Raw genomic sequence first — 24,566 nt, 5'->3', positions numbered from 1 at the left:
GAAGCAGTTTAGACAATGTAAGAGGGCAGGACACTACTAGTCTATTCCTGCAGCAAAAAAAAGAACTGTAAATTTAGTGTGTGGGACTAGTTCCAGCAAGATTACTGATGGAACTAGAGTAAAGAAGACTATAACATTAAGATCATAAAGCATCCAGCATTGTTCAACATAAATATAGAAAGAGTTAATAACCACTGTTGCTTTGATTCTGACTGAAGTTTAAGGATTATAAAAATGAGAGAATCAGCCGAAACTGGTTTGGCTCAGTGGTAGAGCGTCAGTCTGCGGACTGAAAGGTCCCAGGTTCGATTCCGGTCAAGGGCATGTACATTGGTTGCGGGCACATCCCCGGTAGGGGGTGTGCAAGAGGCAGCTGGTCGATGTTTCTCTCTCATCGACATTTCTAGCTCTCTATCCCTCTCCCTTCCTCTCTGTAAAAAAAAAAAAAAAAAAAAAAAAAGAAAAAAAAATCAATAAAATATATATTTTTTTTAAAAATGAGAAAATCATAGGATTAAATAGCCTCAAGGTTCCGAATGGAACTCTGAGAGTTCTCCATCAAAGCCCCAGAATGACAGATATGATACTGGTGAAATTGTGTGTGTGACTCAGCAACGCCTGCTGAGAAAAAGAAAGCAAAGGAAGTTCAAATTCCTTTAGTATGACAACCATGACATCTGCCAAGTGTAGAGAAGGTGGGGAAACAAGATTGGAATGGAGCTGTAAGTTTGCTCTTATTCCAATTTCTATAGAGCTCTTGCCAAAATGAAAAAAACTAATAACATATAATTATAAAATTTGAGTAATAGATGAAAAATACTGAGCTAAAAATTTGAAAACATTATTCAAGTGAAAGGAAAAGAAGGTCAGTTAGCAGCCTGTGATACATAACATTAATCTGCTTGGTTGTCTTATTTTCTTCAAGCAAAGCTTAGTCACTAAAATGCAGAAGAGGAAAAAAATGTATAAAAGAAAATATCAAAAAAAAAAGTTTAAAAGATTTTAACCATTGGTAAGAAAACAGTTCTGACCATCATAATCACATAGCATAGGATACATAAATAAAAAAAATTTCTTAGTAGAAAAAAAAGTTTATAACTCTTTTAACTAATATATTTCACTTGCCTTAACTTCCGTTTCAGGTGCTTAAAGATGCTTTAACAGTCATGTTAATATGCTCATTTTAAACTCTTCAGATAACAGTATACCTGGCACCAGTAGAACCAAGCAGGGTATACTGACCAGCAGTCTTATCCTCAAGGCCAAGTTCTCATCACCTTCTCTGTAATACTAAGAATCAGACCCCAGGCTCTGGTTTTATTAATAGTTTTCTTTTTTTTCAATCACCATTACCCTAAAGTCCTTATTGTACATGTTTAATATTAACATAAAAGTTTGTTTTAAAAAAACAGGTTATAAGAACAATAAAAGGGAATAATTACTTGATCAAGAAAAATTTGAAGTTTGTAAGATTCTTTAAGTGACTCTTGAATAAGTGCACTACTTGCTTTTGTCTGATTCAAAGATTCAATCAAATCCTTATTTTCCAAAATATTGCCTTGAGATGTAGCAAGGGTCTGCAGAAAAATTAACAAAATAATATTAATGTTATTATACATACTAAAGTAATCAATTAAAAGAAGCTCATATTAACTAAAATTAACTTGATGATTTTTATGAGAACTTATGTTATTTTAAAACAATTTCAACCTTTATAGTCTATACCACATGTGTCAAACACAAGGCCCGCGGGCCAAATCCGTCACCCCTAGTCTATACGAATGATATAGGAATTTTTTATACTATTCATCAAAGCATTGCATATACATTAATTTATCATCCTAATAAAAAATACTTAATGTTACAACTTAAATTATAATCTCATGCTATCTGTTAATGCTTCTTGAAATTCTGAGCATGTGAACAGATAATTAGTGAAATAATCCAATATAAAGACAGTGTTTATTAAAAATTGCTTAACTTAAACTTTTTTTTAATTTTTCACCACCATTTATCTCCCCTAAACCCTCCCACCTCCACTAATCCCCCTAATCTCCTCCCCACAATCACCACACTGTTGTCCAGGTCCCTGAGTTGGTCTTTTTTTTTTAATTTTTTTGTTAAACATTATTTCTTAAATTCTTGTATTCCAAAATATCTAGTTTTTTGTTTGAATTTTGATTTTAAGATATATATTGACATGTCTTTGACACAACCAAAAACATGCTGAAGGTACTATTAATTTGAAGGAAAAAAACACACAATAGTTACTTATATTTATTTAAGTACCTTGAATAATTAAATTTTACCTCTAAAAGAGATTCCTCAAGCTTGGCTAACTGTATTTTCTTATCTTCTTCCTGTTGTAATAGTTTTGTTTTCTGTTCCTCTAAATCAGGTTTTTCATGCTGAATAGTTAGAGCCAAAAGCTTAAAACAAATTTTAATATCAAGGTTATTCTAGTGATGTAGTTTAAAGAAAACATAACAAAATAAAAACTTCCCACAAGCAGGCCTTGAGTTTGACCAAATCCTACCAGACCTCACATGATTCTTTCTATTTTATATATGAGACACATTCACAATTATTTCTGACAAAAAAGTTAATCTGATGGGTAAAATGTTAAATATTACAGGATGGTAGAAGAAAATGCATTATTTAATATATCCATATGGAATATTTTATTCTAAACTTATATTACATATATAGAAAGTATGGAAGCTACTATTTTTAATGGTTAAGTATTCATATAAAGAAGTGAGAGAAATCTTACTTAAAACACTATATCATCAAAATAACAGAGAGATATACCATTCTAATTACCTAGTATGGCTACAATTAAAACAAACAAATAATAACAAATGTTGTTAGAATGTGGAGAAAGTGGAACACTCATATGTTATTAGTGAGAAGAAAAAAATAGCTCAACGACTTTGGAAAAGTTTGTTCTTCAAAACATTGTTACCATAAGAAAAAGCACTTGACTAAAAATATATGAATTATGCCCTTTAAATTGGTGAATTGTTTAGCATGTGAATTAAATCTTAACAAAGCTGCTGTGTGTTTTTTAATGCTGTGTCAAATTCTTAACTTTGAAAATTCAAAATAGGGAATGACACTGGTATGTCATAAATCATATAATCAAAATAAGCTGTATAAGTCTCTTAGTTTTTGTTAAATATCTAAATAGTGACTTTCAGGAATTACTATGGAGAGCTTTTATTTACTTTTTTACTTTTTTAAAATATTTTTTAAATTGATTTCAGAGAAGAAGTGAGAGGAAGAGAGAGAGAAGCATCAATGATGAGAGAGAATCATTTACTGGCTCCCTCCAGCAAGCCTCACGCTGGGGACTAAGCACACAACCCAGGCATGTACCCCCGACAGGAATCAAACCATGCCACTTGGTTCATGGCAGATGCTCAACTACTGAGCCACCACAGCTGTGCACTATGGAGAGCTTTTAGATAAAAGGAACAATTTTGTCAATTAATTCTGTCAAGTTTTTTTTTTTTACTAAATTATTATCTGTGTACATATTTAACTCCTCCCATACATACCCTCCCTCCCCAGAGTTTTGTGTCCATTGGTTGTACTTATATGCATGTATACAAGTCCTTCAGTTGATCTCTTATCTTCCCCAGATCTCCCTACCCTCCCTGCTGTAATTTGACAGTCTGCTTGTTGCTTTACTATCTCTATATAATTCTGTCAAGTTTTGAATAATTTGCCCATTGTTTTGTTTATAAGATTATCATCAAGTAAATCCAAAGATAATGTTCATTAAAATATAAGTTGTGAGTCACATAATATTGTAAGAAAAACATTGTATAATGAAGACTTTAAAATTACAATAAAGTGAAAATTATAGCAAATAGTCATGCTATCATATAAATCAAAAGAAGAAAAATTTATTATTGGTAGATAAATAAAATATAGGATGATATTCAAAAAGTCAACAGGTATATGTTTAAAGTGAAAAAAATAAGTGAAAAAGTATATAAATAAATGTCTGGACATTAAACTTTATTTTGAAATCTAAGCAGTAATAAACCATACACAGATAAAGTGAATTCAAAGGTGTGTATGCGCTGATAAAGAAAAAATGTTGAGTGGGAATCAAAGACCCTCAACTAGCTAAGTATGTCAGTTAAATGAAATTCTCACATTTAAACTTCATCTTTTAAAATTAAAAAAATAAAGTAGCTGATCACAATCTCTATGATTCTTCCATCTCTCAAATTTTACCATATGTAATGAAAACAGACTTAAAATTAAAGTTATACTGAAAGAATCAGCAATTTCACTTTAGCAACAAATGCACAATTCTAACACTAATGATATATGAAATAAACCCAAGTGATTTATGCTAACTTGAAAGTATATTTTCAAAAGATTACTAAATGCTAATCAATTTAACAAAATAGCTTCTCATTGAAAAAGTCTTATGAGTATGCAAAACTACAAAAGATCTCCCAGGTAAATTATGATAGATGCAGACCTGTCCTCGTAATCCACTTCTTGTAGTAGTAAAGTTAACCTCAGTAACAATGGAAGCTGCATCCGGCGGAATAAAAGGATTTGGGTTTCTCGTTGACAAAAAAAGGCGGAATTCTTCATTGTAGTCAATAATTTTTTCACCTATTTGTACCACATAACGTGGTCCTATATTTTAAAAAACGACACAATTAGTTGGCCTTAATATCTTGTATTTTGCTACATGACATTAAAACTAAAATTTCCCAATAATTCTAGTTTGTATTACAGATTTTTCAAGAGTTCAAAAGAGTAACAATTTGGCTATCCAAGACACTATTAACCAGGATGCTTTATTAGCTGGCATTTACATAAGCAATTCTAAGTAATGCTCATTAAGATGACCCTAAAATATTGAAGCATCAAGAGTATTTACTTATATTCAAGATGGTATTAGTGTTAACTATATGATTCATATTCCAAATTTTCCTGAAATTGATTACATATTATAAAAAATTAAAAACTCTCTATTATGTGTTATTCACTATTTCAAAATTCATCAGTTAAAATGTGTTTATTATATTAATATTGAGGATGTGATGCTTGGAGATAGACTAAACTGGTATAAACCTAGGATTATCAACATATGAGTAATTACAAAGTCACCATTAATAACATAAAAAAGGATTTATTCAGATTGCCATACTCAGGTAATTCATGACAATAAGTTAAACTAAGAAAAGTAAAGTTCTGCCTTATAAAGAAATGCGTTCTAAAATAAAAAACAATGATATTCATTATACAACAGATACAAAAAAATTAATCAACAATTATATCCATAAACTTATGATTTTAAATTGACAATAGTTGATATATATATATTTTTTAATCTTCATTGAGGATATTTTTTCCATTAATTTCTAGAGAGAGTAGAAGGGAGTGGGGAGAGAGAGAGAGAAACATTGATGTGAGAGAAGCACACTGATTGGTTGTCTCCAGCAACTGAGGCTGGAGAACCTACAACCAAGGTATATACTCTTGGTGGCGAATTGAACTTGCAAAACTTCAGTCCACAGGCCAATGCTCTAAGCACTGATCAAATCAGCCAGGGCATGATATTTTTTAAGTAAAAAACAACATATCTTCACAGATTATTTTCAAAGGTTAAGAAAAACATTGTAAAATATTTTTTAGAACACCAGAATAAATTTTAAAATTTTACTTTAAAACTTTAAGTTAATGTAAAAATAATTCAAAAAGCAGTTTGTGAGAGAAGAAAAAACAAAATCAAAATAATAATGAACTTTACTAGCAATCATTACTAGAGAAATATAAATTTAAAAGCCCAATATAATACCTTGAACTGGAACAATTCAAGAAAACCTAAGCAGAATAAATGCAAAGAAAACAAACCCTAATGGCATCAGAGTCAAACCATGAAAGACAAACATTTTGAATGAGAAAGAAACATTTTAGGGCATTCAGAGAAAAATGAAACCACTTACAAGGGAGCAACAATAAAACCAGCAGGCTATTTCTTAACAGCAATGACATCATAAGACAATAAAATAAAAACTGTAATGTGCTAAAGAAAATAAATGTTAACCCAGCATTCTGTAACAGACAGAAATAAAAACACTTCAAAATGAAAGAAAAAGAAATTTGTTTCTACTGGGCCTTCACTAAATGAAATATAAAAGTTAATCCTCCCCACAAAAGAAGGCTAATCCAGATAAAAATGAGGAGATAAATGGAATGCTGAGAGAATTTAAGAACATTAGATAGGGTAAATACACATAAATTAGATTTTAAACACAATTATAACATCATGTGAAGCATAAAAATGTATCACAACAAAAATAAAAAGGCAGGCAGAGGGTATGTGGAGTTAAAATGCAGTCCTGGTGAATTGGCAAAGTATTTACTTATATTAAAATAAAGTAAAAGATGTGTATTGCTACATGTTGTAGAGTAACCATTAGGAAATTATTAAAATATTTTATTTAAAAAATCAGGTTAATTAGAAAACTACACCAGTTATTGCATAAATTGATTAAATTACAGTACAAATATTAAGACTGCATGATAAATGAAAATGCAAGCCAAATGCTATATATCACTGATGAGAGGCACACTTTACAAATAAGACCAACAAATAATTGAAAGTAAAAGAATGGAAAAAAGTTATCATGCTAACACTAGCCTCCCAATATTTTTGTAACCATTTTAATTATCATATTTGAAAACATGAGACATTTCTAGACATTTAATAATGCTATAGGAAATAATAGAAAAAGAAGAAATCACATTTACAAACATGAGTATATCTAAAACACAGCTCTAAAATAATTAAAAGCAAAATGGACAAATTCAAAATCAAGGAGACTCTATGATATTGTCTTGGTACACCATAGAAAAAATCATAAGAAAAATAGTAAAGACATGGAAGGTACATTTACCATTGCAACAAAAAATTAAGATATCCAGAAACAAATTCAAAAAGGAGACAAAGGATTTGTTTTCAGAAAATTACAGGATGCTGAAAAAAAAAAAGATATGACACTATTACATAAAACATATGCCAAAAGATTAGACAATTTAAATTTAAATGAATGGACAAATACCTAAAAAAATAACTTAGCCGAAGCTGAGACATGCAAAAAATATACACTATAAACAAAACAAAATAAAACCAATGCTGAAAGGGCATCCGCTCAGGTTTACTGGCATTTGCAATTAAAAACAGATCAGCATGGAAAACTGCACTACCTTAGTAAGAAGGCACTGGGGCGCTATAGGATTTAGACTTAGGTGATTTGGGAATGAGTGGGGAATGAGTGCCATCAGAAAGCACAATCTATGGCAGAAACCGGTTTGGCTCAATGGATAGAGCGTCGGCTTGGGGACTGAAGGGTCCCGGGTTCGATTCGGGTCAAGGGCATGTACCTTGGTTGTGGTCATATCCCCAGTGGGGGGTGTGCAAGAGGCTTTCTAGCTCTCTATCTCTCTCCCTTCCTCTCTGTACAAAATCAATAAAATAAAATAAAAAATAAAATAAAAGTTAAAAAAAGCGCAATCTATGAATGAAATCGATCATTTTCATCTAGGAGAGGAGAGAAATGGAGTACGACTGTTATAATTGGTAACAAAGCAGAAGTCATTCAAATTAGCTGGGAAAGAAAGACATTTGGTTATTTTTGTAATGTGTAAAGTATTCTTGTTTTGTACTCAGGCTTGATTACAGTTGATTAAGGGCATTGAGTGACATGTCTAATGTTAGAAATATGAAATGTACAACAGAACACCATAGCCAAGCTATTATAGCCAGGCCAGTTCCCAGCCCAGTTCCCAGCTGCTCTTTTTTTTTTCTTCTCATTTATGCAATGTTCATATACAAGCAGAACTTATCTATGCTATTTAAGTCAGGTCTGTGGTTATCCTTGTTGGGGAGAGCAGTAAATAAGAGCTCTTTTGAAGTGCTGATAAAGCTCTGTATCTTAATCTGGGTGCATATATATATATATATATATATATATTAAAAAAATATATGACACTATTACATAAAACATATGCCAAAAGATTAGACAATTTAAATTTAAATGAATGGACAAATACCTAAAAAAATAACTTAGCCGAAGCTGAGACATGCAAAAAATATACACTATATCTTAATCTGGGTGCATATATATATATATATGCACCCAGATTAAGATACAGATATATATATGATAGAGGCCCAGTGCACAAAATTCGTGCAAGGGGCTCGACCCTCGTAACCCCTGGCTTCATCCGGAAGGTCATCTGAATGGTCATTCTGCCGTTCGATGAAATTAGCATATTAGCTCTTTATTATATAGGATACACATTCATTTATATTTCAACAAAATATTAAAATTGAAAAGTAAGTGGTTTTCTCTAGTTAGTAGGACTAATAGTCAGGAGGGGAAGGACAAAACACCGTTGCCATTATGCTATACGATTATGTAAACATGTATTATATGGACATAATATTTTAAAAATTCAAAGTAAATGGCTTATTGCCTAAAAAAGACCACTGTATAAGCCCCATATCCTATGCTTAGAAAATATGAGATGTAGAACTGTAAGTCCAACACATTCTTAACTGTAGAAAATCTTCATTTACATTGGAGTTAACCTATACTGGAGTTAATTTCGACCAATTTTTTCTTCAGGACACAAAACCTTTACTGTAGTTTAGAGAATTGTGAAGACAGAATGATTGGGTACAAGTGTAAGATTTGGTCTCCTGTCCTCTTTCCAGAGGAAGTTTTAATTACATGTCTATTATCTTGGTTTCTGAACCTGAATCAGACTTGAGCATATTTTGTTTTGTTTGGTCAACTTGGATAATAGATGTGGACATTTGGGGTGACTGCATCTAAGGATATATTCATGTCATGCTGAGACTTAGATATATCAGTACAGCCCAGCTGATGTGGCTCATTGGTTGAGTGTAGACTCAGGAACCAAGAGGTCACTGGTTCAATCCCCAGTCAGGGTACATGCACAAGTTATGAGCTTGATATCCAGCAGAGGTTGTGCAGAAGGTGCTTTTCTTTCATTGTGTTTCTATCTCACTATCCCTGTCCCTTCTTTCTCTCTCTAAAAAAATCAATAAAAACATTAAAAAATATATATATAATACACACACACACACACACACACACACACACACACACACATATATATATATATATATATATATATATATATATATATATATATATATATATGTCATATCAGTACAGAGATTCATGGGTAACAACCAGTGAGTTAGCTTAGGGTTTCTTAACCTCAACACTATTGACAATTTGTGTTGGAAAATGATGTTGCAAAACACACTGAGTATTTTAAGATGTCCCTGTCATAGAACTCTTGTATTGTGACAATAAGAAATGTCTTCACATGTTGCCAAATGTAACCTGGAAGGCTGGTCTGGCTGTGTTTATAGCATTGGGCTCTCCAGATCCAATTGAAGTAACAAAGACATACCCACATAGAGAGCCACCCTCTAGAAACAGATATAACAATCACAAACTTAATGCAAATACCTAAGTCCATATGAAGCAACCATTACTAAGGTTAAGCATCTGGACTAAAAAAGCCACCAATGAAGTCCCACTGTCATCTATACTAATAATAGACAAATATTTAAATTGACCATAGCTCCATGACGCCCACAGCCAATCAAGAGTATGCAAATTAATCCAATAAAGATGGCAGGCCTGTGGGCAGCGGGCACACACACAGGAGCCAAGCAGCCAGGAGCAGGGCAGAATGCCCACCCGCCCGCTTCAAGCCCATAGCCGTGTGCACCAGCGCTGAGCAGCCAGCGTCCTGGGGCCACCACTGGAGGGTCCGGTCCTGTCAGCCCAGCCTGTGGGCGGCTGGAGTTCCAAGTCCTTTTGGTTTCTGCAGTCCCTGAACCAGAAGCGGAAAGAGCGCGGGGAGCACCGGGAATTCTGGGAATCATAGTTCTGGTGACAGATAAGTTGTGAGATCTCCTAGACTAGTGGTGGGCAAACTGCAGCTCGCAAGCCACATGCGGCTCAGGAGCCGCAGTTTGCGGCTCTGTTGACTAATGAGTTTGACGACCACTCTCATATACTACTCTTTACCTCTTTGCACACAATACGTCACAATTGCCTAACCCTCACAGCTTCCAACAACACGGTAACATTTAGTCTACCAGTGGTTGGCAAACTCATTAGTCAACAGAGCAGCAAACTGTGGCTAAACAAGCCACATGTGGCTCACGAGCCACAGTTTGCCAACCACTGTCCTAGACACTAGAGCAAAGTGAGCCTGAAGCAAGTTACTGTTGCAGGTGGGGCTCAAGGGAAACCAAAGGTGAGAGACATAAGTAAAGTCAGAGTGTCAAGGAAAAATTAAAAGGAAGATATCCTGCAACTTCTAGAAAATCTCCACCAATGGAGCGAAGAGAGAAAAAAAAGAAAAAGAAAAAGAAAAAAAGACCTCTATTATTCTGTGAGCACCAAACCAAACTGGGTTGGGGTCTCAGACAATTCGCTCACATGATTGCAAAGACAGATGCAAACTCCCGATTGGAGAGGGCTCCCCTGGGGCTCCCAGACTGGAGAGGGTACAGGTGGCCTGAGAGACACCCCCCACACACACACACCACTACGCAGGTTTCATGCACTGGGCCCCTGGTTTCTACTATAGCTCCTGAATTCATACTCAAACCCCACATGGAAATGAAATAAATATAATGGACTGGAATGATAATGAAAAATACTTTTGACAAATATTGTTAGTAAAACTTGAACTATTGCCAACTATACCAGCCTCTTTCTTAACAACTTCTACATGTCTAGCTGATTCAGTGGTCTTCAATTATTTACCAATTGCAAATGCCATATCTGCCTTCTGCAAGGGCTGAACAATTAGGCACACAGAAATCATAAACTAAAAAACAATGAGAAATGGAGGAGGAATTGCACCTTGCTCATTTTTATTATCAATATATATTTGAAGGATTTTTGAATAGCGTAAGTTTGATGTGGAAAAGCATTTTCTATTCCCATTACTGGTACTTGCTTTGACCTCTTTATGTAAAAAGGCAGTTCATATTGCTTAGATTAAGGACACTGGTATATAAATGAAACTGGGCACAGACTTTGTGTAGTTCTGGGACAACCATCCACTGTCCCCAAAGGAAATGTATGATGACAAAATGGCAAATCATGAAGAGCTCTAGACTATGGGAAAGGACAATCTGAAGTATACTCAAGGAGAATAACAGACTTCAAAGAATGTGATATGAATGCATCCAACCCTGAGAGAAAGGCAAAAAAAAGTAAGGTAGGGACCACGATTAGCTAACTCCCTTTTCATAGTTATAAAATAAACAAATTGATTCTAATAGTCCTGCACAACTATCTGGAGTTAGTGGTTCCTAATGTGACCCAATCATGAAGTGCAATATGTCATTTTCACCAGATCCAGCTTCTCAGACCTTTTCACACCCGTTCTCAGACAATGCCACAGATACTGCTAAAACCTGACACCGATCAGGGGGTTTATATTTAACTAGTGGCCCGGTGCACAAAATTCGTCCATGGGAGCGAGGGGTGTTCCTCAGTCCTGCCAGCACCCTTTCCAATCTGGGACCCCTTAAAGAATGTCCTGCCGGTTTACAGGGATTGGGCCTAAACAAGTAGTCGGACATCCCTCTCACAATTTGGGACTGCTGGCTCCTAACTGCTCAACTGCCTGCCTGATTGCCCCTAACTAGTCTGCCTGTCAGCCTGCTCACTCTCAACTGCCCTCACTCCCGCGCGCCACTGACCTGCTCACCCCCAAATACCCCCCCACCAGCCTGATCACCCCCACCACCACCCCCTTGCCAGTGTGCTCACCTGGTTTCTTAACTCCTGACTTCACCCTGTGTCTGTTCTCTTTGCTGATTTTGCTTTGTATCTTTTCCCGGCAGTAAATTTTAGCTATGAATGAAACTATGCTGGGTCCTGTGAACCTTCCTAATAAAACACTGTACCCGGAAATAGTCTGGGAGATGCCCAACACAGTGACTCTTCAATGCAGGCACTTTAACAATTTGTTTCCTTGCTAATACTATTAGACTCTACTGACATTTCAATCAACCTCCACAGAGAGTTCCTATTTCCTCAGATTCAGTGGCAAGAAAAAACAAAAACAGTTAGTTATAAAGCTAATTACTGTGAAATTTTTAAAAATTACTGTCTGAAAACTGTCAAATATTTACCTTGAGCAACCAGATCCCGTCTCAATAATGGATAAAGAACAGGTTCTACACCGTCCATCTCTTGTATAATAAGAGTTTTCCCAAAGCGTACCGCCAACTCAAGAGCTGTGATAAAGTTACTATCCTAAGAGAAAAAAAGAATACATATTAATTAATTCCTTCATTTCCTTAATATTTATAAAAATTCTTATAGCTAATAAATGAATATATTAACAGGAATACTATGAATATTTTAAAATGGAATATGCATGTTAACAATTCAAATTATTTATGATTGCTTTTCTAGTTATAAGTACATAGCAATGAACCATTTTAGTTGAATAAGTTATCAAATAAATTTCATAAGTAATTAAAATAGATATGAGAAAAATAAGGATTTTTACCTTAACAATAAAAAAGTTTTTGAGTCTTCCATCACTATTTCAAATTAATGCAGAAACAATTTTTCAAGTTCTATGTGCAATAAGTTATTCATCCCATACTTAATAAGAACTACTTTGGTTATGTTCGAAATCAAACATTGGATGGAAGAAGAAAGGCAAGATGGTAAATTCTAGTAAACTTTTCTTTGTGTAGTATGCCTTATCATGGTGAGAGAATTTTTAGACAAAATTCTAAAATTCTAACCATGCAAGAATTTTAAGGCTTCCTGGCTATGAAAAGATCAGTTTCCAACATCACTCCAGATCTCAAATGTGGTTAAAATAAATTAAATATTTGAAATAATAATTATTAAGATCTACTGTGAACCATAATGGCATTAAAGTATTATGTGTATTACCTAATTTATAATTATTCTCAACACACAGATGAGATAAATATCCCCATTTTATAAGTGATGTTTTAAAAAGGCAATTTTTCAATCACCTGAAAAATATCTATGAAAATTAATTGTACAACTAGCCCTTGCTCAAAAAAAATAAAAAAAATAAAAAAATTAAAAAAAAAAAGCTGGCCCAAAATAATTTTCTTTGGAAAAGATAAAATGACAGTGAGAAGTGATAACCCAAAAGAATATGACTAAATTTCATTGAATATGTGTCAAATCTTAGGACACATCAAAGATATTCTTGGTCAGTTATAAGAACAATCATATTCTTGGTCAGTTATAAGAATAATAAATTATAAGAGACACTGAGAGAAACCACAAAGTCCAGGAAGCTTTCTCCTGGAAATTAGTAACTCATTTGTATAAGATCTTATACTCATCTCTTTAAACATAATTTAGTGTAGGTACTTATTGCTTATCTCTCTAGTTCAGAATTGGGGAACGTCAGACCTGAGGGCTGTATAAGGCCCAGGAAATCATTTAGATTGGCCCTGAGTTAAATGTTTGACCAAATATAGCAAGCTAATTTTTAAGTTGTTAATTTTGTATGGCCCATGAATGATGTTATAAATAGCCAAATGGCCTTTGGCAGAAAAACAGCTCCCCACCCCACCTTTACCCTATTAGACTGTCATGTCCATGAGTGCAGAAAGTGTGACTACTTTACTCATCATTATATTTCCAGAGCTTTGATCAATGTCCTGCACTTAAAAGAAATCAAAAAAATATTCTTATCCCAAATTAAAAATCTGAAGCTAAGAGAGTTACATTTTTTCCCCAGGTCCCACACCAGGTAAGTTAATAGGACTCAACTTTGATCTATGTTTTCTGATTATAGACACAGAGTGCTTTTCACCATAAAATGCCATTACTTAGTTGGTATCTAAATTATGTTATACATACCTGCTGGTTAATAACTTCCAAATGGGAGTCTTTCAAATGTGTTTTTAACCATTCTGTAGCTTGGGAAGAAGGGTCTATAAGAAACGGGCATACTCGACTCTAGTTCAAAAGAAAAAATTACAAGCTTTTAAAATGGAAATAATTTCCTAAAAATTATGAATCAATTACTGAATTAGTTTTTCTCTTAGTCTTTGGAGAATATAAATATACAACCATGAGGAAGAATTACAGGTACAGTGTTAAGCTGTACCAGAGGCCACATTAATAAATTTTAGAGTTACCAGTAATTAATAATAAATAAAATTAAAATTACAGTAAAGTAAATAGTCTTATTTACTACAAATAGACAATATAAATTAACAATGTATAATAGTAAGCAAAAGCTCTAGACAACCAAGTTACTACCTAACTTTATATATTCTTTGGTTGCTTAAACAACAAAGATCTTAAAAGAGAAGTATAAACTAATCACAAAAGTATTACCAAAAGAATTACCAATATGATGGTTTATATTTAAAACATTCATTCTTATAAGTGTTACATAGTTATTATTACAACAGAAGCAATATTAGAATAAAAAATTATGTAAGTTACAATTTAAGATCTAATGAACTAGAAACTAAATACATTACAGAATACACATCACTAATTAAACTCTGAAACAAACAGAAAGTTAAAAACCAGTGAAAATGCCCTATACACAATGCCACTTAGCAGATGAAAAGAAGCCATATATATATTTATATGTGAAAATCTTAAATATATGAAAATGTAAGTCATCTAATAATAATTGCTACCTAATCAATCAGAGTTAAATCATAATTACTAATTTAATTCTTCTTAAATTTTCATTTATCTGAAAACTGTAAGCAGTGTGTGCTACAGGGAGAAGATACATGAAATCAAAGTGAAACAAAGACTTAGAACTGAGGTATGCCTAATACTAAGAACAAGATGTTCTTTCAGGGACATACCAAAAAGAAGGCAGGTAGTGGGGAACATATGCCCCAGGGATGAAGAGCATTTTATCAGCAGCATTGTTTAACTCTGCCAGCATATGGTGATAATAAAGAGCTGAGTGAGTTTATAACAGTTTTATTATGGCTTTAAAGTTCTTTCCAGACAATGCACACACACACCTTTTTTTAATTTTATTTATGTCAGAGAGGAAGGGATAGGGAGAGATAGAAACATCAATGATGAGACAGAATCACTGGTTGGCTGCCTCCTGTAAGCCCCCTTACTGGGGATTGAGCCCACAAGCCGAGGATGTGCCCTGACAGGGAATGGAACTGAGACCTCCTAGTTGATAGGTCGATGCTCAATCACTGAGCCACACCAACTGGGCAATGCACCCCTTTTTGCCAGCTCCCAAAATGGACTGCTCTCACCACACTTCCCTCTGCGTCACCCAAACTCTATCTCTGGAATTTTCACTTATTACTCCATCATGTAAATCCACTATTCCAGCAAAATAAGATGGTTAGTAAAGATCATATTAAGTATTAGCAACATACTACACTAGGTTTTAGATCTTATTTTATGTTAGCATTCACTAGCAAACATTTCACAAGCCTACTAAGTTTTGACTAACCATAAGCATGATTATTTTCAAAGTCTAAAGAGTTCTTACCCATGACTTCAAACCAATCATCTGATGCAAAATAAAAATAAAAAAGACAAAGTTTCAAAAAAATCATGTTTTTAGAAAAAACAATCTTAAGAATTTCAAAGAGCGCTTATAAGTTTCTATTCTTTTATTTATACTTCTCTGGAGAGATTTAAATAAAATCTCTAGGGTATGTTTTCAGTCTGAGTTGATTAAAAGTAGTTAAAATCTACATTTAACAAATTATAATAGATCCAAAAATATTGACTTTTTTCATTCACTAGAGGCCTGATGCATGAAATTTGTACATGGTTGGGCAGGGGAGCTTGTCTCTCAGCTCAGCCTGCCCACTCTCCAATCTGGGACCAGGCCGACCAGAATTGGGCCTAAACAGGCAGACATCCCTCTCACAATCCAGAACTGCTGGCTCCCAACTCCTGGCCTGCCTGCCTTCCTGACTGCCCCTAACCACTTCTGCTTGCCAGCCTGATCACCCCCTAACCACTCCCCTGCCAGCTTGATTGATGCCTAATTGCTCCCCTGCCAACCTGTTTGCCCCTAACTGCCCTCCCCTATAGGCCTGCCCCCGCCCCAACTGCCCTTCCCTGCAGGCCTGGTCACCCCTAACAGCCCTCCCCTTCAGACTTGATTGCCCCCAACTGCCCTCCCTTGTAGGCCTGTTCCCTCCCAACTGCTCTCCCCTGCTGGCCTGGTCGCCTACAACTGCCTTCCCTTGCAGGTCTGGCCCCTCCCAACTGCCTTCCCCTGCTGTCCATCTTGTGGTGGCCATCTTGTGTCCACATGGGGGCAGAATCTTTGACCACATAGGGGCAGCCATCTTGTGTGTTATAATAACAGTCAATTTGCATATTACTATTTTATTAGATAGGATATAGGCCTGGTGCATGGGTGGGGGCCAGCTGGTTTGCCCTGAAGGGTGTCCCAGATCAGGTTGGGGGTTCCCTTGGGGCATGGGGCAGCCTGGGAGAGGGGCCTGTGGTGGTTTTCAGGCTGGCCATGCTTCCCCTACTCCCCCAGCGACCCAAGCCCCAAGCGGATGTCCTGGGATCTGGGATTTATTTACCTTCTACAATTGAAATTTTGTAGCCTGAAGCAGAGCCAATCCTCCTGCTGGCTCCATGGCCACAGCCATTTTTGGGGGGTATTTATTTACTTCTATAATTGAAACTTTGTAGCCTTGAGTGGAGGCTTGGGCCCTCCAGGGTGTGTGGAAAGCTTGGCTTCCTCCATTGCCGGGGAAACCCAAGCTTCCTGCTTGCTCCGTGGCCGCAGCCAACTTGGTTGGGGTTAATTTGCATATTACTCTTTTACTAGTTAAGATGTATTCATTTACCTACCAGATGGTGCACAACTACCAAAGTAAGACAACATGAGTGATAATACAGAAATTAATCAGATATCTTATTAATCTTAATGACTTCACATCTAATAAAGCAACCAAAAATAAAAATTCTATAATGAAAGAGCACATGATATTCTGTAACTTCGCAGGTGGAGTGAGGAGAAGCTGCTGGGAAGCAATTCAAGTTAAACTAAGAAAAATAAATTGGACTTAGTTTGATAAAGAGATGAAAAAGCATTTCAGGCAAAGGCAAGAGCATGATGGAGAGAGGAATAAAAAGCCTGGGTACATTTGCAAAACTATCAGTAGTCTGGCACCATAAGAGTAAAAAGTGTAAGCAAAGATGCTGTATACAAAATGGCAGGAGTAATCGAAGTCTTTCTGACCATGAACCTTTCATGCCATGTTTAAGGATAATGATACTATTTTTAAAGTCACTCAAATATATTAATCTTGGAAGTGTCATGATCAGATTACCAATATTAGAAAGATCACTACTACAACAGTAAAGGAAGTAATATTGGGGGCAAGGGACCAACTGGTATAATAATGTATTTAATCAGGTATGAAATGATGAAGGCCTTAAATGAAGCTATTGGCAGTGGATGTACAATAGTTAGAACAGAATAAAATCATCATACATTTGAGAAATAGATTTCACAAGACTTGCCTGGTAAGTAACTAAATGTAAAATTAAAATCAGCATGACTTGCAGATGTGCAACTTTTATTACCGGGCCAAGATTGCATTATGTCCACTGGTAGGAAATAAATGAGAAGCGCTTTATAAGGAGTAAGAAAAGAAGAAGAAAAAATATCGGAGTGGATAGCTATCTTTACCTACTTTTCATGTGCCATTCAATGTATTTCAATTGGGATTATCAATCTAGCATTGCACTCAAGGGGCGAGCAAGTGACCCAAGCTACCAATCAGTATCATTTTGGGGTGCTGACATAAATGAGTTGGGGTGAGAGGGGAGGACAGAAAGGTGAAGACATATCTTTAGTATGGGAACATATACTCTGATAGTGGTAAATCTATAGTCACCAAGAGCCATTCTTAACTCCCAGTACAGAGAACCTGAGAATGAATCCATCTCTTAAGAGGAGAGAGAGCAATGTCCTGGTAAATCATTTTAATTCTAAAGCTACACCTGATCTTTTGAAACTCTCAGTTATTTAAAATTATATGTTGCCTTTTTTTTTTCTTTCTTTTTTTGTAAATGAATTGTACTTGGCCACTGATTCTTCACTAATAATATTAATAATAATGATTAATAAAGAGACAGAGCATGAGCTAGCAAGGAAGGGAGCTCTAAATAATATCTAACCTTAGAGCTAGAATTAGCAATCAGGAGCTCAGAACAGAGGGCAAATTCGAGAGATACAGAATATCTATTTATATATATTTTAATTCTTCTCTCCCTAGGGTGGGGAAGGACGGAATGGGAACCAGGTATTTTTGGTAGAGATTATTTTAAAATACCTAGATACTCTATAATTCTATTATTAATACCTGTATAAGTGAAATATGAATAGAAACATTTTTATAAATAAAACAGATTAGCTAAGAATTACATGAACAGGAATAATAGAATACTAATAAATTAAACATATATAGAAACACACATGTACAGGTACGAGAGACAGTTTTGCAACACAGACTGGATTGATGGCAGTGTTTGAATTTTGACTCTACCATTTGACAGCTATGTGACCTTAGACAAGCAACTTAACCCTTCTGTGCTTCAATGTCCATATTTATAGGATAGAGTTGATTTGAAAATTCAAAAAATTAAGTATTTAAGTGCTTTATCTATATAAATTGTTAAATAGTAATATAAACACAACACAGAAAGTACTGTACAAATGTTGATGATTATTATTTGGGAGGGGAAAAAACAATTCCATATGTGATTTTTTTATAATTTCATATGCTTTAGACTGATATTAAATTAGTTTGCATTTCCTTATCATACTTTGAATGACAGAAAGGAAAAATAATCTCAGAAATTCTAAGTGGTTCAAAGAAAATTAATTTGAAACTGAACTGTACATACAGTAAAAATAAAAGATTTAATATATCTCTACACAAGAGAAATGGTTAATACTGTAAGATTTTAATAAAAAAATTATAATACTGTGACATTTAAATTAATCATCTTTCCATGTTCTTTTTGGATGCTCGTCACTCAAATTCCTCTACTTTCTATATAATAGCCTTATACTCTCCATTATCCAATTTCAAAAATATCATATAATTTATCACACAAACCAAGACACTTTGGGGAGTAAAATTACATCAGGACAATAGGCATAAATCATGGCAATGCAGCACATAGAGTTATCATGACCGCCTGCTCCTCAAGGACATAGTTCATATCAGCTCTTAGTTATTCTAATAAAACGAATTCTTATTACAAGGCCAATGGTGGATAAGTATTTGACTTTTTCATCTCACGCACAATACATGCACTTCGGTACTTAGCTTAACACAAATATGAGAAATTCAAGCATCTTTGAAAGACAAACAATGGAATAACTGTTGACAATGAGTGGCTACAGCCTTAAATGTGGGAAAGCTTCCACTGAGAGGGAGAGTCTCAGAAAAGCACCAGTATAGTTGGTGAGGAGATGTGATAGCTGATTCAAAAATTCATCTCATTCATTATGCCCAGCCATTTTTCTCAGGGAAGACTTCCCAGAACTCCAATCTGCGTGTATTTGCAAATCTAATTTCACATACATCACATGGTGATGTTAATGAGATGTTATAGAGATGTACTATCTGATCACACTCTTAATAAAAGCAGCTTATTCTATCAAATCTAATAAAAGAGTAATACGCAAATTGACCATACCTCTGCTACACCCACAAGCCATGCCCACGAGCCAATCAGAGCGAGTATACAAATTAAACTCAACCAAGATGGCTGTGGCCACAGAGAGCAGGAGGGAAGCTTAGGTTTCTCTGGCAACGGAAGAAGCCAAGCTTTCTGCCTGCACTAACTGGCCCAGGCTTCCACTCAAGGATACAAAGTTTTAATTATAGAAAGTAAACAAATCCAAACAGAAATGGTAGAAGCCACAGAGCAAGCAGAAGACTTGGCTCCACTCCAGGCTACAAAGTTTCAATTGTAGAATATAATTATATCCCAGATTCCAGGGCCTCCACTTGGGTCACCAGGGAGTATGACTGGCCTGCAAACTACAACAGGGCCCTCACTCAGGCTGCCCCATGCCCCAAGGGAAACCTCACCCTGATCTGAGACACCCTTCAGGGCAAACCAGCTGGCCCCCACCCATGCACCAGGCCTATATCCTCTCTAATAAAAGAGTAATAAGCAGATTGACCATGACTCCAACACACAATATGGCTGCCCATGTGGTCAAAGATCCTGCCCCATGTGGACACAAGTTGGCCACCACAAGATGGCCAGCAGAGGAACCAGGCTTGCAAGGGAAGGCAGTTGTGGGTGATCAGGCAAGCAAGGGAGGACAGTTGGGGGTGATCAAGCCTGCAGGAGAGGGCTGTTAGGGATGACAAGACCGGCAAAGGAGGAAAGTTGGGGGCAAACAGGCTGGCAGGGGAGCAGTTAGGCATCAGTCAGGCTGGTAGGAGAGTAGTTGGGGGTGATCAGGCTGGCAGGCAGGAACAGTTAGGGGCAATCAGGAAGGCAGGCAGGCAAGCAGTTGGGAGCCAGCATTCCTAAATTTTAAGGGTTCCCAGATTGGAGAGTTCAGGCTTGGCTGAGGGATACCACCACCCTCTTTCATCCCCCATGCACAAATTTCATGCACTGGGCCTCTAGCACTTTATAATTCAGAAAGCTTATTGACCATAAAGCAATTTCATTTCAAGAAAATAATTAATTGCTCTATTAAATTTTTCCAAATGGTTTTGTTTTGTCATATGAATGCATATAAGTATCTATAAGAAATTTCAAAATATAAAATGTAAAATAAATCTAAACTTACTCTTGAAATTACTTTCAAAAACAATTTATTCTTATTATACTTAATTATATAAAATAATTATAATTATAAAAGATAATTCAGACTTATTATAAAAGATAATTCAGAATACAAAAGTATTTTCATCAATAAAATTAAATTAAAACCAATAAAAACTAAAAATTGTGATAAATATATCTTATCTAAAGGCTCATCACCCCTGATTTCCTATAGAATAAAAAAAGGAGAATATTTAAAATGTGTTTTTTAAATCTTCAAATGATTGCTTTCTTAAATTACTAAGAAAGAAAGAAGAGCTGATTATAAAACTTTAGAGAAGGATAACTGAAACAAAAATCACATAGTTTGTAATAATATAATGAATATATGACATACACATTTAGAGTTCCAAATCTATAATTCTGGTGTAAAAAATAATAATGAAAGATGTTCCAAGAATGAAGAGAGCCCACAATAAAGATCTAATAATAATTAACCTCTGTTACCTAAAGAGGAGCATTCAGTGTTTTCTTTGAGACTCTGGAGTTATGGAATAAGGAAATGGTCTGTGGGTAAAGAGAGGGGGCCACAGAGTGAAAAGAGAAAACTGGTATTACGTAGTATAAATTATTAAGATAGAAAGAACAGGGGGGGAGGAGGGGAGGCGAGAGAGAAACATCACATAATCAGGGGATTGAAATCATCTTCCAAGTTGTATAACAGAAAGGTAAACCAAGTTAATGGTAAAAATCAAAAGCAATTTAAAGAAATGGTCTGCTTATACATATGATTTGGAATTTGTTTTTCACATACACTGCTAATCCTATATAATAAAAGGCTAATTTGCAAATTGACTGAGCAGCAAAATGACCACCAGGGGGCAGATGTTCAACGCAGGCGCTGGCCCTGGTGGTCAGTGCACTCCACAGGGGGAGCACCACTCGGCCAGAAGCCGGGCTCATGGCTGACAAGCGCAGCGGCGGTGGCGGAAGCCTCTCCTACTTCTGTGGCAGCGCTAAGGAGCAGGCAGCAGGCAGGCGTAAGGAGCAAAGGGTCTCACACTGCGAGAGGGGCAGGCGAGGCTAAGGGACACTTTCCCCCACCTCTCACCCCAAGTGTACGAATTTCATGCACCGAGCCTCGAGTAAGGTTATAATAGTTTCAAGTTTAAATGACTTTTGCGAAACACACACTGTGAAACAATTTTCCAAAATATGGACATCTCTAACTTATAACCCTAATATTTTTAAAGTAAAAATATAAAATCATGTACACTAGATGAAGGAACCATAAAAACAAATGAATCAGGTATTTCCAAAGTATTTGTTACTAATTGGGAGTTCAATGTAGAATATTTAGCCACCAAAATAGTGCCACTTTGTAAACTTTTAAGGAAAATAATAAGTTATACTGAAAATTATAGAATCACAAAGCAAAATACTCCACTTTTATGTAACTAGGAAAGCATTCAAAAGAAATACATCTGATAAGAAAATTAAAATTGATTAATTACCTGAAGGATAACAATAGCATTTTCTATGGAAAGATCATCTGATGGTAGGCCTTCACTTTTCCAAATTAACTGCTCACTTTCAGTACAAAGAAATCTCCGCAGATCAAATTCTGAAAAGTTAAAGGTATCAATAATGCTTCACTGTAACAAGTTTGTTTTTGACAAGTGAGAAGGGATACAACTATTTAAAATACACTCAGAAAAATCTCATAATTATCTTTAATATTAAATCTATTCTTCCCCTTTTAACACCAGACACTAAGGGGGGGTGGAAAGTACAAAAAAATGAAATTCAGTTAATTTATATTTTACCTATTAAATAAATGTTTCACAACTACAATAATTTGTGAAAAGCACAAAAATTCATAAGAAATTTTGCAGTTCTTGCATCTCATCTTAAGATATGAAATTACTGTAAAAATTAAACTAATAAAATGTTTAACTTTACTCATGCGTATACCAAAAATAATTCAGTGGTCTCAGTGTCATAGAGTGATTTTAGGAATAGAAGAATCATCATAACAAAACAATTCTCAGGACATTTGTAGAATTCAGCAAATCTAAAGTAGCTACAGTATGTTTTAACTTACAGATATTTTTTTCTCATAAAAAAAGTAAAATGATAAAAAGCAAAAGATGCATAGTTAGTATACTGAAATTTCAAATTTATGAAAACCTAAATACAAACTTTCAAGAGAAGCTGACTTGGTCCATTCTTCCAAAAACATTTTTCTCAAACCCTCAGGAGCAGCGGAAAGATATGTCATAAATGCAGCAGCTAGTTGAGCTCTTTTAGGAAGAGTAGCTAATTCCTCTGTTATCTCTGCAACCTAGAAAAAAAGAGAGTGGTTTATGGATATGTTTTAACTTGGGAAAAAATGACACCTTCATAAGTTAGAGTTTTAAGTATAGAGGGGAAAAACATTTATGGGTTAAAAGTAACTTCTGTCTTGAATAAATTGATAAAATGTAAAAATATCAGCAAAGCTTTTGATTCAGCTGATCTTAAACAAATATGTGAAATCCCAATATATTTGTAGAGATTAACATATTTTATCATCGAATTTTCCTAATAATTTTAACAAAGGCAAAACTTTTATTCCAAGTATAGTTAAATATGTACTGTGTGAATTAGCATCATTTTGTAAAATACAATTAAGATACAGAGAGTGTGACAAAAGCACAAAGCAAAGATAAATCTTTGAGACTCGTTAGTTAAAGGCATGGCTGGCTAAAGCATAAGTTTGAGCAGAAAAAGTAGCAAAACAGAAGTAATGACAAAAGAGAGGCAGAGTGATTGGAGGGAACAACGTTGTGGAAGGATCCCATCCAATGCAAAGGAGCGTCTATTTAACCTGTGGTTATGATGAGCCATTGAAAGAGTTTAAACTAGGCTGTGAGTGATGGTATGGATTGGGCTTTAGAAAGATAATTTAAACTGACAAATGAAGAATGAACCAATTAAAGATTCAGATAGAGGAGTGAGACAAGTTGGGAGAATTCAAGATAAAGGAAGGAAAGAATTGGCATTCAGGAAAGAAGACAAATATAGGAGATACTTGCAAATGGATTATGACAAGTAAATAAAGAAGAGGAAGAGTCTAATAGGGGTGTCGAACTCAATCAGAGAAGGGGCCAAAATCTAAAATCCAGCCTAAATCGCGGGCCGAATGGTTTACTGAACAGTCATAAACTGTCATTGTGATGGAAACGCAGCGTAGTGCAGTGATGACAGCGCGGTGCGGGCCACATTGCAAGGCCTGGCGGGACGGATTTGGCCCGCGGGCCTTGTGTTTGACACATGTGGTCTAGGATAACTATATGCTTTTAGTTGTAATGCCTAGTAGAAAGATGTCTATGAGAGATAAAAAAAATCATAGAGATTTGGATAGAAAAAGAAAATAAATTTAAACATATGAGTTCCTGAGACAGTTAAATGCAAATATCTAAAGGACAGTTGGAAATATGAACTTAAAACTAAGCAGTCTAGAAATATAGCACTGGTCAGCATCATTTTTTATGCAATACTCTTCTGGATAAAATAATCCAAAATAGTTTCAGAGAAGCTAGGGGAGAGAATATTGAGGCCAAACATCACTGAATGAGCAGATAAAGAGAATGTGGTAAGGGAGGGAATCTACAAAACAAAAAC

The 24,566-nt window shown here is 35.2% G+C and overlaps 1 protein-coding gene across 1 annotated transcript in view; it reads right to left on the bottom strand.

The window, feature by feature from the left end:
- Positions 1-24,566, bottom strand: part of DYNC2H1 (dynein cytoplasmic 2 heavy chain 1) — a 246,906-nt gene that overhangs the window by 99,098 nt on the left and 123,242 nt on the right. Inside the window, 8 exon segments of the mRNA XM_036426957.2 lie at positions 1,443-1,577; positions 2,310-2,429; positions 4,502-4,665; positions 12,245-12,368; positions 13,977-14,075; positions 15,610-15,630; positions 22,415-22,524; positions 23,103-23,244. Of these exon segments, the coding sequence (XP_036282850.2) occupies positions 1,443-1,577; positions 2,310-2,429; positions 4,502-4,665; positions 12,245-12,368; positions 13,977-14,075; positions 15,610-15,630; positions 22,415-22,524; positions 23,103-23,244 (915 nt within the window).

This window comes from Pipistrellus kuhlii, unplaced genomic scaffold (genome assembly GCF_014108245.1).
Source record: "Pipistrellus kuhlii isolate mPipKuh1 unplaced genomic scaffold, mPipKuh1.p scaffold_m20_p_9, whole genome shotgun sequence".
NCBI lineage: Eukaryota > Metazoa > Chordata > Mammalia > Chiroptera > Vespertilionidae > Pipistrellus > Pipistrellus kuhlii.
This window is presented reverse-complemented; position numbering and strand designations above follow the sequence as displayed.